The sequence below is a fragment of the Triturus cristatus genome, chromosome 4_2 (assembly GCF_964204655.1).
Source record: "Triturus cristatus chromosome 4_2, aTriCri1.1, whole genome shotgun sequence".
Classification (NCBI taxonomy): Eukaryota; Metazoa; Chordata; class Amphibia; order Caudata; family Salamandridae; genus Triturus; species Triturus cristatus.
The window spans coordinates 658,953,146-658,966,400 of NC_140586.1; the positions used below are offsets into that span (position 1 = coordinate 658,953,146).

At 42.9% G+C, this 13,255-nt stretch overlaps 1 protein-coding gene across 13 annotated transcripts in view; it reads left to right on the forward strand.

Annotated features, from left to right (window-relative positions):
- The window catches only part of DOCK7 (dedicator of cytokinesis 7), an 888,535-nt gene that overhangs the window by 501,110 nt on the left and 374,170 nt on the right, over positions 1-13,255 (forward strand). For all 13 annotated transcript variants that reach the window (XM_085602421.1, XM_085602422.1, XM_085602423.1 and 10 more), the window contains one exon: positions 164-328. In XM_085602421.1, the coding sequence (XP_085458547.1) occupies positions 164-328 (165 nt within the window). The remainder of the gene's footprint in view (positions 1-163; positions 329-13,255) is intronic.

The window sequence follows — 13,255 nt, forward strand, 5'->3', positions numbered from 1 at the left end:
TAAATAAATGAAACGCCTTTCTGGTTTTGAACAAGTATAATTTCTGTGTATTAATTTTATGTTGATTTTGGAACTGACATGCATTAAGATGCCTTAGTAATACACCTAGGTTGTTTGTGAAGTGTTTGTCCACCGCTGTGCCTAAACCTGTCTGTTTTTCCAGTCAACCTAGGTCAGGCATCCTTTGAAGCAATGGCATCAATTGTGAACAGACTCCACAAAAACCTGGAAAGTAACCAAGACCAGCATGGCCGAAACAACCTTCTTGCATCATACATTTATTATGTCTTCCGCCTTCCAAATACAGATCCTAATTCTCCCTCACCAGGTATTTTTGCATGTATTCACTCTTTAAACGTAGATAATTTAGATTATGAGTGGCATTTATCTTACCCATTTACACTTAACTTTGCAAAGCTCATACTTTAGGAGGAAACCTTAATTTCGTGTGGTTTGATTGAGCCTTTAACACAGGTTTAAATGTTGCAATATATTTGGAAAAGTATCAGTCACACAAGGCATGGCCTTGTTTGACTTTTTGACTTGTTTGTTCATTGAGGTTTAGACCTTTTTTTCAAAACAAATGCAATGTTTTGAAGACTTTGCTTTATATCTCCAAAAGAGAGTATGAGTGAGGAATGCTTATATTGATACAATATTCTATTTTTCTATTTATTTTTGCAAAGGCACTAGATGAGTACATCAATACATTCATTATATTGTGCTTAATTACACATTTTTTTCACTCACTTGTACAAATTCATACTCTATCGATGAAGTTAAATTAATTCGGCATATAATGATAACTTAATCTAAATCATTTCCAAGTGCCTCTTACATTGTCCAATACGTGCATAATTAGCTTTTTCAGGAAGCATAATCTTTGTAATTTTCAGTGACCATATTGCGCTTGTGGGGCATCCATTTCTGTGCAATAATGCTCTTACCCCTAGAGAGGAGAAAAATATCTGGTTTTCTATACTCCCAATTTTGATCTGCATTTCACCATCACGTTATTCTTTCTGAATTGCACAATGACTCTGACAACGGAACTCTCGGAGAATAATCTTCTCTTCATCCCAAACCAGGTAATTGGTAGTCACTCTGTTAGCAGTTTCTTTGTGAAACTTTGATCTAGCGTTTATTATCCAAAAAAGCCAAACAGAAGGCGAGCATCATGCATAATGGCAAGCTTTCAACCGCTAAATCTCGGTCAAGATCTAACCAGTAAGGTCTTGATGATAGGCGTGTCCTGCAATCTTCAACATCCAAGCTGCCAAAGGAAAGTATTGGTGTTGTTGAAGTTGACATTGAGCCTGTTAGCCTCTAACAAAATATAGTAATCTGCAGCAAAACAAATCTCAAGCTCTAAAATATTGGCACAATTAAACAAGAATGATGTATTCATGAAGATTCTAGCTGTGTACAGAGTGACATACGTTAACCCATATACTACTACATTGATGCAACAGATTCTGAAACGGTACCTTCTGTGCAGACACACTGTGGGTCTGATTACGATCTTGGCGGATGGGATACTCCGTCACAGACTTGACGGATATCACATCCGCTGTAATCAAACTTGTAATACAGCGGATGGGATATCTGTCACGTTTGTGATGGAGTATACCATCCGCCAATATTGTAATCAGGCCCTAAGTGTCTGAAGCTTTATGGAGATTTGTTCTTACCCATCAGCTTATTTGTAGTCTTTAAATGAGCTCAGAGTTCAAATTGAGACCTTTTTTCTGCACTACCCCACTGTAGATCTGTTGTTGCAGAACATCTGAAGCCTAAAGGCCAATGTGAACCTAAAGATGGTTATGCTGTATGCTGTATAAAACACGTCTAAAGTAATTACAAGTACAAGCAGTATCACAAACAGAGATTTGTCAGGGTGTTTGCTTCTTCTTTTTTTTTTTTGTTGCAGTGGACAGAAAGAAGAGAGATGTTTATACTATTCTGGCCCATCATCCATTCATCATCTTGTATCTTCTATTCAACTACTTCCTTCCCAAAGAATTCCTCAAAATGAGGCACATGCATTGTCAGCTCTTTAGCTGAAGGAGTGGTTATATGGCTACGTCCAGACAAATATCTAGATCCACTGCCCTATCTGGCACCTACACAGATAGTTTGGTTTCTGAGGATTTCTCAGACATGAGTGTTACACTACTAATATAAAGCTAAAGCATGGCAATGAGGGCACACATGAGAATGTCTGTTTAGCTCTTATTGACTTATGCACCTGCCATTTCTGCCTTCCCAGTATCAAAGATCTGCACTGTATTGGACTAGCCTGATTGCAAGTGTTAGCCCTTCTCGGAACCTCTACATAAGTGAAACCTTTGGTCTACTTCCAGATAGGCTCTGAAGATCAACATTCTTTTTTTGAAGGTTGTGTTTCTAGCACACAATTATCCTATGGGGGTGGAGGGTGAGATGGTGTTCGCATACACGGTCAACACCACTGCAATGTTTTATGTCAAGAAGTAGTGAGGTGCTTGATCATCACCTCTCTATAAGTTTGCTGTGAAACTGGCTTTTCAAGGACTCCTGGCTATCTGTCACGATAGGGATTTAAAACACAAGAGTTGACAGCCTCGTGAGGCATATTTTTTTAAAGCCTTATTGTTAATTGAATTAAAAATCATTACAATATAACATTGTATAGCGGACCATGCGAATAAGCAACATTTCAACTATTACACCTGCTTGATCACTAATTTTTGTCATTTTAGATTGAATTTCACCATGCTCTGACTCCGATATGTGGTAAGGGATAACCCAAATGGAGTACAAACATTTAACGCTATGATAACAACCCTGAATTAAATTAGCTCAATCAAGCCGTTGATATATTTTTCTCATAGTAAGCAAATTAGTTGCAGGTATATTTTTCTAACAAGCAATGTGTATCTAGGGTACCCCTTGTTCCTCAAAAGTGTTCCTGACTATTTATAGCCCTATGTTCTAGTTGTTATGCAGTTGTTTATGAAAAAAGTTTCTAATTTTTGGGTGAAATATGACCAAATAAAACGAAATTTTTATTTTTGACCAAATTAAGAATGAGGTAATTGACAATATTATGCTATTCCAGGATGTGTAATGCCTGTTGGAGGCACATTCTTGTACTGTCAGGATGACTACTCCATCTGTATGTTCCAATGTCTGTAATTTCGTGAGCCTAGTCCTTGGCAGAAAGTTTTTGACTGAAAGAAGAACGCAAGTACGCACCCCTATTTTAATCTTCTGTTAATCTGTATCTGATTCCTGAGTGTGGGCAAATTTCCAAGCTTAACTTCAGCCCTGGTGTCACAACAGAAACTTATAATTTATAATGGTCTTCAGGGGTAATGAGGCAACATCTCAATATGTTACATTTTCCATACTTTTCTGCATCAACTGTTGTTTTCAAATCAACGTAACAAACATACCTTAGGGAATGCTGGTCTCAAAACATGTTATAAATTAGTATCTGGCGCACTTTTACACTGTTCTGGGTTTATACAATATGGACAGATACCTCTTTGAACGTGTGAATCAGGTAATTGCTTACACAGACGCCAATTTTATCCAACAATGATAAGCATACCATTTTGCTTCTGGAGTCTTTTTAAAATAATGGATGCAGAGTAGGCCCTCTCCAAGAATTGGTACCTAAAGAATTAAGAAAACAAGTTGTACAAAAATGTATGAGCTTTCTAGTCCAGTAACTGAATCACTTTTAAACATAGACATGTGGACACAGTTTATCCCTGGGGAACCAGTTCCTTCTAGCAGCTCTATCAAACCCTGTCATTTGTCAGAGGACATTGAGCGTCTCAAAACAGGCTGCTTAGAACCCTTATCAGTAGATCTCTACTAGTACCTATCTATTTTTTCACCTAAAACATGAGGAAAAATTAGCAATCCAAGCCAGTAGCATGGCAGGCTTTCTCATCACTTTTAGAAACTAACGCATTGTGATGAGTGAAAGCTAGTTTTGGGTTAACTTACAAGATTCCAATGTTACAAACCAAATCAGATAAAGCCGTATTAGTACATTTTTATGTTGCAGCTATTTTATGAAGCAAATCATCAACTTCGGCAAGCTATGAACCAGACACTGCCTTGAGGGAAGCATGTTTATGGGAGGCGGAGTGACTTTTTGAAGTAGCTGCTCCATCATTTATACTGTAAGCAACACCTGACTTGTATTTCAAAGAGGGGACAAAGATAAGCCTTCAGGCACTTGCAGTGAGTGAGGAGTGACTGCACCCACCCCAGGAGGATGTAAATGGGTTGGAGGTACACACGTTTTCTCCCTCAAGAGGGCACCCTGGGGGAGCCAACTGATTGCACGCCGTCTCTTTGTGGCTTAACAGCCTTTTTGCCTCTGCACCTGCATCCCTAGTTCTACACAGATGTAGAGCCAAAGTATTTCCCTAATTTCCATGGACCACTCGTCCATACAAATGAGCAAATTCCCCTTTAAGATAGCGTCAAGTGATATGGTCCCTACGTCTGGAACCGGTGAAGACCCAGGCAGTGCCATTTTGTTCCACCTAGAGCCTTTTGCAAAGTTTCTCTGGCTATCCAAGGTGAATGGCATTACCATAGTCAAGATACGACGAGATAAAAACTTTAAATCAGAAGTGTGGTGTTCTGGTGCAGTGTAGGGGAGACTATTGCACAGAAGATTTTTCAAAACCAAGAATTCTAGGGAGAGTGCAGAATCTATGAAGATACCATGATTAAGGACAGTTTTAGCTTGGAAAAGGGGTGGACTACTACTGTAAGCCAACAGGATGGGTTCCACTTTTCCATGGCATTTTCATCAATATTTTATGGATTCAATTTGAGCCTGTGTGAGGCCATCCGCTGTCATACGGTGATTAAAACATTTGTTAGACCCTATTTTGAGTTGACACCAGACGCAGGGGTTGCTTTCAGGGATGTTAGATTTACTAGACATGAGAGATGCTAGACATGAGGAGGCGGGGCTTTTCTATGTCACACCCCAGAAGGCAGTAATGTAGATGACCTATCTCCATGCTAGAAATTGTGGAATCAGCCCAGTTATGTGTAATGAGATGCTGATGTGCAAAGTACTGATCTCAATTATAGGCTTGGATGCTTGACGTGAGCATTAGTCAGACTGAGCAGGTGGCAGGGGGGTGGCTCATCTGCAAAGTATGTACCCCTGGATTGAAGTTGAGATGCCCAGCAACATACTTTTTCTTAAGTTGGAAACCTTGTAGCCAGATTTTCTAACTGGTGAGATAATCTCTAGCCAATAAAGTGTGCTGCGAAAGCAGTGTTTTGCATTCCGCACAAATGGTGTTCACTTGCTCATGCAAATTCAACTAGTTCTAGGGGCCCCCACTGAGAAAACTATTATTATTTGTGTTACCTCTTATGACATACCAGTTTTCCCCCATCACTGTAAGATTACACAACAGTATGGTTGCAAAATATGTACAAGAAATCAGGCCTTGCATGTGACGTATCAATAACAAATGCTAATCTGCTTGCCAGGTTTGCATGCTGGGCTTGTTCCAATAGAAAAAGAAGAGAGCTAACTCCTGTGCTGGGTTGTTACATGCCTTGTGTAGAACACTATTGCTTGTTGAACTAACAATTTGATCATATATTGAGTGTGGGTTATTTCGCTGACGATTTGGGTTTGTTGTTTGTGTGATGTGGGTTTTACCCCAGGGGCAGTGCTCAATGGTTGTGCTGTTATTAGTGGGGTTTGATCCCAAGGGGAGAAGAGGTGTAACTACTTTGTATTGGCGCAGTATGTTTTGACTTTGAGGACCTAAAGAGTATTGATAATGAGTATTCTACCGAGAACGCAGGTAGAAGAATGCTTCAGATTGCAGCATGTGTGCGCCCTTGTATAAATGGTCATTAGAAAGGTAGTGTATAATCCGGTAGTTTTTGTGGAAGGGCTGCACCCTCATAACTCGTTCAGTGTGAGTGATGTCCTGGAATGTTAGTGTATTAAACAACCCTCCTAAGGCTAGAATCGTTTTCTCATATGATAGGAACCTCCAGATGAATATCTTGTTGCTGCAAGGAACACAAAGAAGTGAAGTTTTGTCACCAAGGTACAGGTGCTGATTAGTTTAGATTGTGAGTGAACTAGTTGGACACAAAATCCCCTCTACATATAGCTATGCTTCTAATATGAACTCCTTTGAATATGTGAGACAGACAGCATGGATGCATCAGTATCAGGGTTACTGCGCGATTTGTGGGCAGATATTTCAATATATTCTTAGATTTAGCTACCAACAGATCCAATGCCTCTTTCCCAACTGATTACTTGGGCAGTATTGTGGCTGTACCGTTATGTAATACTATGTCTTATTAGATGTACGCTGACGTCTCAATCCTAGTTTTAAAAACTACACTTTTTACCCCCAAAAAAAGTGTGCAACATAGACTGAATAATTGATTTCATTGCACGGGTCACGTACCTCAGTAGATACTGGAGACCATGCTAAATACTATCTAGGTATTAACTGTCCCCTCTTCACTGACAAGATTTTGGAGATTGACAGATGAGGATTTGAAACAAACAATGAGGCAGGAATTTGAGGTGTTTTTTAAGTGCAATGAGGGTTTATTGTAAGGGGCCGTAATGTGTTACGACGTGAAATATATATATCGATGGATTGTAGGGTCCTCAAACCCATTTGGATTTCTATTCAATATTTAGAGGACACTGGATAAATTATCAGAATATGCTGGTTTAGGGGGACCGATATTGCAGCAAAACAAAGTCATCCTTAAGAAGTTTTGGGTGATGGCAGACATTGAAATCCAATGCTGTAACGAGTTTGGCGGTCCTGGAGCGGGCTGCCACGCCACCGCCCCAGGACTTCCAAACAGGGCGCCGCCCGCCAGATTACGAGTTTTTGGTGGTCTGGTGGGTGGACGGTGTGGCGGTCATGTGGCGGTGCCTTTCAAAGCCACCTATGGATGCCTTAGAAAGACACCGCCGAAGGACCACCACAGCGCGCTCCAGCACGGCATGGACTTTGAAGTTCTGGAACTGGGGGTGCATGCACACGGGGGCACAACATGTGGCCCCCTGCATGCACCCCCATGCATGGGACACAAGGGGGTCCTACAGGCACCCTTTGTTTCATGACCGCTAGCAATTTCATGGAGGAAGTACCTCCATGATACTGCTGGTGGTTCTAAAACTCGTAATATGCATGGCGGTGCTGCAGCGGCACCGCAAGTATATTATGAGCTCCAACTGCCACGGGACACGCCGTGAGACCGTCAGGGAATGCGGTTCCCTGGCGGTTGCGGCAGTGCAGTGGCGGTCTGACCGCCAAAGTTGTAATACGAAGGTTGGACCGCTGCTGTGGCTGGACCGTCACTTCCATGCCCCAGTGAGTCTGGCAGTCCTCAGATCGCCAGACTCGTAATCAGGCCCTTAATCATGAGGTGGCAGCCAAAAAATATGGTAATGGCGCCCAGCTGCTTTCTGGCATGTGATGCAGAAGAAGATATTGTAATGATATTCTTGACCTGATAGACAAAGAAGCGGTAGGCCATAAGAATCCTCAAAAATATTAGAGAGACATTATGAATCATTGTACTAATTTAAATTGAAGTGCAGCACAGTGGACAGTTAGGCATATGAATGAATGAATGAATACCTTCTTATATAGCGCATGGCTACCCTAGAGCATCCCAGCGCTGTTAAAGACCAAGGACACTGTCAAGCATTAGAGGATGTTATTAAACAAAAATGTCTTTAGTTGCTTCCTAAAGGCAGTATGATTTAGTTCATGCCTGATGTTGTCAGGGAGTTTATTCCATTCTTTAGCTGCTAAGACCGAAAGTCGACGGCCACCCATGCGGGCCAGCCTGACCTTTGACACAACCAGCAGATTGCGTTGGTTAGATCTAAGAGATCTGACTGAATGATAGCGACGAAAGAAAGGATCCAGAATGGAAGGGCCAAGGTTGTGAATAGACTTATGTGCCAAACACATAGTCTTAAACACAATCCTTTCATGGACTGGAAGCCAATGGAGCAGTCTAATTGAGGGTTTAGCTGATGATCGTTTAGGGACTTTCATGAGTAAGCGAGCTGCACAATTCTGTACAGCTTGCAAGGTTTTTGTTGTAGTTGCAGAGGCCCCCATATAGATAGCATTAGCATAGTCCAGTCGCGAGAGAACCAGCGACTGTACTAGTATACGTCTGGCTTCAAAAGGAAGCAAGTTTAGGATTTTTTTAAGAACTCTCATAAGCCCATAGCAAGTCGAGGCTACTTTGTTAGCCTGATGCTGGAAGTTCAGGGCAGAGTCCAACCAAACCCCTAAACTTTTAATTTTGGTCTTGGGCTTCGGAGGTGGTCCAAGACACTGTGGCCACCAAGGGTCCAAATTGATTGGGGCTTTGTAGCCCAGCAGCATGATGTCTGTCTTGGCTCCATTTAGCTTCAAACAGGACGAGGTCATCCAATCAAGAACATTGGAGAGACAAGGGGTAAGATTGTTAATCCCTTGATGTAAGGTATCGTCTCTCACCAAGGAAACAACCAGCTGCGTGTCATCGGCGTAGGTGACAAGCTGAATTCCCCAAGGAAGCACCACCTCAGCCAAAGGTCTCATATAGATATTAAACAGAGTAGGGCTGAGGGATGAACCCTGGGGAACGCCGTGACTCAGTTGCAGCTGGCTTGATGACACCTCATCCTCAAAGACGGAAAAGTATCTATCTGATAGAAAGGATTGAAGCCATTTAAGAGCCAAACCGGAAATCCCTGCAAGGCGAAGCCTATGCAGCAGAATAGAATGGTTTACAGTATCGAAGGCTGCGCTGAGGTCCAGTAGGACCACTGCAGCGCAGCCTCCCGCATCTACAATAGCCCTGGTCGCCTCCACTACCGCCACCAGTGCAGTTTCTGTTCCTTGCTTAGCTCTGAATCCAGTCTGGGATGAGTGTAATGCACCAGAGGACTCAGCAAATGAGGAAAGAACCTGGTTGACGTGTTTTTCGGCTATTTTACCGAGGGTCGGGAGAAGCGAGATAGGCCTGTAGTTCGCCAGATCTTCCGGGTCTAAATTAGGTTTTTTCAGTAGGGCACGAACCTTTGCCTTCTTCCAATTGGGGGGCACTACTCCTGAAGCTAAAGAGGCATTGATGACCTGCATTATCACCGGGCATACTGTTTCGGAGACCTGCTTGAGAACCGTTGGGGGGGCAGCATCCTGGGGAGAGCCCGATTTGAGGTGGTTAAGGAGCCTTTCAACATTGGCCAGATCAAGCAGCGGAAAGATTTGGAGAGCTCCAGCTGATTTAGTGGTAACCACATCCGGCGTTTCAGGGCTAATCTCCAAATCATCTGGACTATGTGAAGTTGTTACAAAAGTCGAGTAGATGTTGGAGACTTTGGATGCAAAAAAAGCGGCTAGATCCTCACAATGTTTTTGGGGATCCAACGCTGGATTAGTAGGTCTCTGAGTAGTCACCAGAGATTGGAAGATTTTAAAAATCTCTCTAGGAGCATTAGCTGCTTCTGAGATTTTACCCTGATAGTATGCTGCTTGAGTAGATTTTAGTACGTTTTTATAGGATCTGAGAGAAGCTTTATATTGGGTTTTCAAAGCTGGTGCAAAATCCTTTCTCCACTTCCTTTCCGCCCGTTTACACACCCGCTTAAGTTCCTTGAGTTCATCGGAGTACCATGGTTGTTTGTTTTGGCTCTTCCGATGATGTATCTCTTTCTTAGGGAGAGTGGTGTCGAGGGTGGAATTGAGCCAGTTATCAAAGGCTTCATTCGCAACCACTGGATCCGCGTGAGGAGAAGGCGGACAGCTCTTCAAGGCAGTCTCCCACTCCCCAACTGGGAGTCTAGACCACACTCGACTAACTTTCTTAGAGAGAGTAACTCTGTGGTGTTGTGTTTCTGGCAACCACCTAAAAGAAAGTAGGGCGTGGTCTGACCAGGGGACAAAGAGGGGCTGTTCACATGCCAAGTTCGAGAGATTAGTGAAACAATGATCTAATAAGTGGCCGGCAGCATGTGTAGGCTCTGTCACAATTTGTTTCAGGTGTACTAATCCCAAAGAATCAAGCAGGCATTGCGAGGCAGCAGCATCACTGTCATCAAGGTGGATGTTAAGGTCACCCAGAATGGAAAAGTTGGGGGAGTTACTGATAGAGTGAGAGATTTTGTCGACAAGGTTAAGACAGAAATTATGATGGGCGCCCGGTGGTCTATAAACCAAGAGCCCCGAAAAGGTACATGTGGGTGAAAGGGAAATGGAGAAACCAAGACTTTCGCAATCAATAAGTGGGCTTTCGTAGGTTCTACATCTGAAGGAGTTTTTATGAATGATTGCAGCTCCGCCTCCCCGACCTGACAGGCGATCCTGTCTGATGATAGAATAATTGGGCGGGAGCGCCTGGACTACATCTGGGTCAGATGACTCTGTCAGCCATGTCTCCGTTAAGAAGAGTATGTCAGGATCACATTCCTCTAACAACAGAAGGATCTCCAGGGCGTGCTTCGGAAGGGATCTACAGTTTAGCAGGGCAAAAGTATAATAAACGTTGTTGGCTTTCCCAGGTTTAACGGGCTTACAGTGGGGGCAGAAAGTGCAAATATCATCAGGTAAAGCCTCTATCGGGCAATTGGGCGACTCCACCTTACTAAATGCCTTTAACTGCTCACCATTGTAGATCAAAGTTTTGGGAGGGATGGAATCCATTGCGCTGGCCCTGTGCCCCGTCCTGGCCCGGCCTGGCACGGACGGGCACAGACGGGCTTTCCTTAGGCGCTCCTTCGGCGCTCACGGTGCGTCCGCAAACGCATACGCTAGCGCGTAGGTGGACCGTATCAATTTATGTGCCTTCTGCCTGCGTGTCCCGCCCTACCTCCCAACAACTAGCGCACCAACCTCGTCCTCCCCAAGATGGCCGCTGTGAAGAGTTGGCCCCTCTACGTCCCGGCACCAAACAATCAGCGATACGAGGAGCTAGGATGGCCCCAAAGGTACAGCGCTATGAAGGTGTAGAGCGGTGTTCGTGAGCGCGAAAATACAATCAGGTAAAATTCAGTTTTGTGCAATTTTAATTAAACGGTGAAGGTAAAAATCAACAAAGCGATTTCAATGTTAAAATTAACTAAACTCCCGGCTTCCGCCTCAGGAGCAACTGGCGTCCCTAGGTATCTAGGCCAAATTGCCCTAGCTTGGATTGATGATGAGCAGAGAGTTTCTGAAATACACCCATCCCAACCAATTAGATAACAATGGCTATCTTTGACTTGGCCAATTATAAATCCTCCAGTGCAGATGGGATTTCTATATAATCCTTCAGAGAATCCTCAGATTTGATCCTTTCATACCCTGTATGGATATTTGAGGAGGCACTCTTAGTGGGGCATGTACCATCTTTCACTAAGGCGGCTCTTATTATTCATTATTAAAATTGAGTAAACTGGCAGCGGGGTGCTCTTTGTTCTGTCTCTGACCAATGCAGCTATTAGGCTAAGTTGTTGGTGTATAGACTCCTTTCACAAATGCCATTATTGGTTCTGTCAGTAAAGGTTAGGGTTATTCCAGCCAGATCCATGCAGAACAACTTGAGGAAATTAATCTAAATTATTAACAATGTTGATCAAAGGCCGGTAGCTGTAGATACATCTCTAGATGCATAGAAGACCTTACATAGGGCCAGTGTGAGTAATTATTTATTAGGTAAAGCTATATTATTTGGGTCCTACTGCTAACAGTATCCGTCAATGTGGTGCTTCCAAGGGTTATCTGTTTTGGACAATATGCCAGGCAAGGCTGGTGAATCTATAGCACTCCGTCGCTATTTGCTCTGCTGAATCCCTAGCTTGCATTATACAAGACGAGGCTCATTAGGAGGTATTTTGTTGTTATGTGAAGTACTCTCCAAATAATCTCTTCCCTATAATGGAAAATGTAACCAAGGTTAATATGTATTCTAGACAATGAATAAACTGGTATAAGTCTGAACATTTGCGCATATTGTCTGCCATCCAGACTGATGTCCAGTGGTTTGTGTTACAATGGACTCTACGCTATTTTGGTGTAGCAATAGCTGGGAATGAGCCTACCTTATATGAGAGGAACTATGTAGACATCCTTGCAGATTTGGAAGTTAAGGCTAAAAATGTAATCATCAAGATAGAAAAGCTCTGGTTGATGTTTAGCAGATGCTGGATGGGGTAACTCGCATCCTCGTTCTTGTGGATCCCATTGTAGCATTCGACCCTGCTGATCATAACCTTCTTCTCTCCCTACTTAAACAAAGGTTCGGAATACAGGGGTCATATCTTAGTCGGCTCTCCTCTTTTTTTTAAAATCAATTCCAAATTGTTAAAAATAAAGGGGGTGTCTATGACCCCACCACCAACTTTGGCGGGGTTCCACAGGGTTCCATATTTGCCCTCTCTATAGTCTCTGTGTGGAACCACTCTCTGAAGTGTGCGTGGGAACTGGGGGGGGGGGGTCACAATTCTTCACTATGCTGACACCTTCAACTTTATATCTGTATATTTTAAATACTCAATCCTTGATGCTGAAAATGTATTTCCACTCAGTACATAACAATATGAATTCATCGAGTTCTTTCCCAAATATAAAAAGAAGTTCAGTCCAGTACTGTTGAAGCAACAGAACATTACTGAAGCCTCACCATCTCTCTCATCTTTGGTAACCTCGCTAAGAATAATTCGGAATCCTTCACGTAAGCGAAGCATCAAAAATAGCAAATTGGCAAACTCCCACCTTAAGGCGCTGAAAAAGCGCAATCATTCCTAACACCAGATCTCCTCAAATCTGCAGCTCAAACCCTAATCTTATCACAGTTGGAATCTGGAAATGTTGTCCTATCTGGCCTTCCTCAGTCCACCATCATCCAGCACATGGCAGATCTCAACTCTACCGCAAGACGTCTCACTTCATCTAAAAAATTTAATAAAAGCCCATATCACACGGATCCTCATTGATCTTTACTGAATTCCCATTGGGAAAAGAATAAGGATTAAACTAGGGTGCCTTGGCTGCAAAGAAGTTTATCTCAACTCTCCTCCTTACCTATCCAATCTCCTTAAACAATCACGGGGCCTGAGAGGCCTCATACTTAAGGAGCATTTTCTCCTGGAAAGGCAAAGCTTCAAAACTGTGTACACTCAACGTGAGCCTGTTTTAGGATCTGCAACTCTCCTAACGAACTCACTGCCTGTAGTTCTCAGAAGTAAACC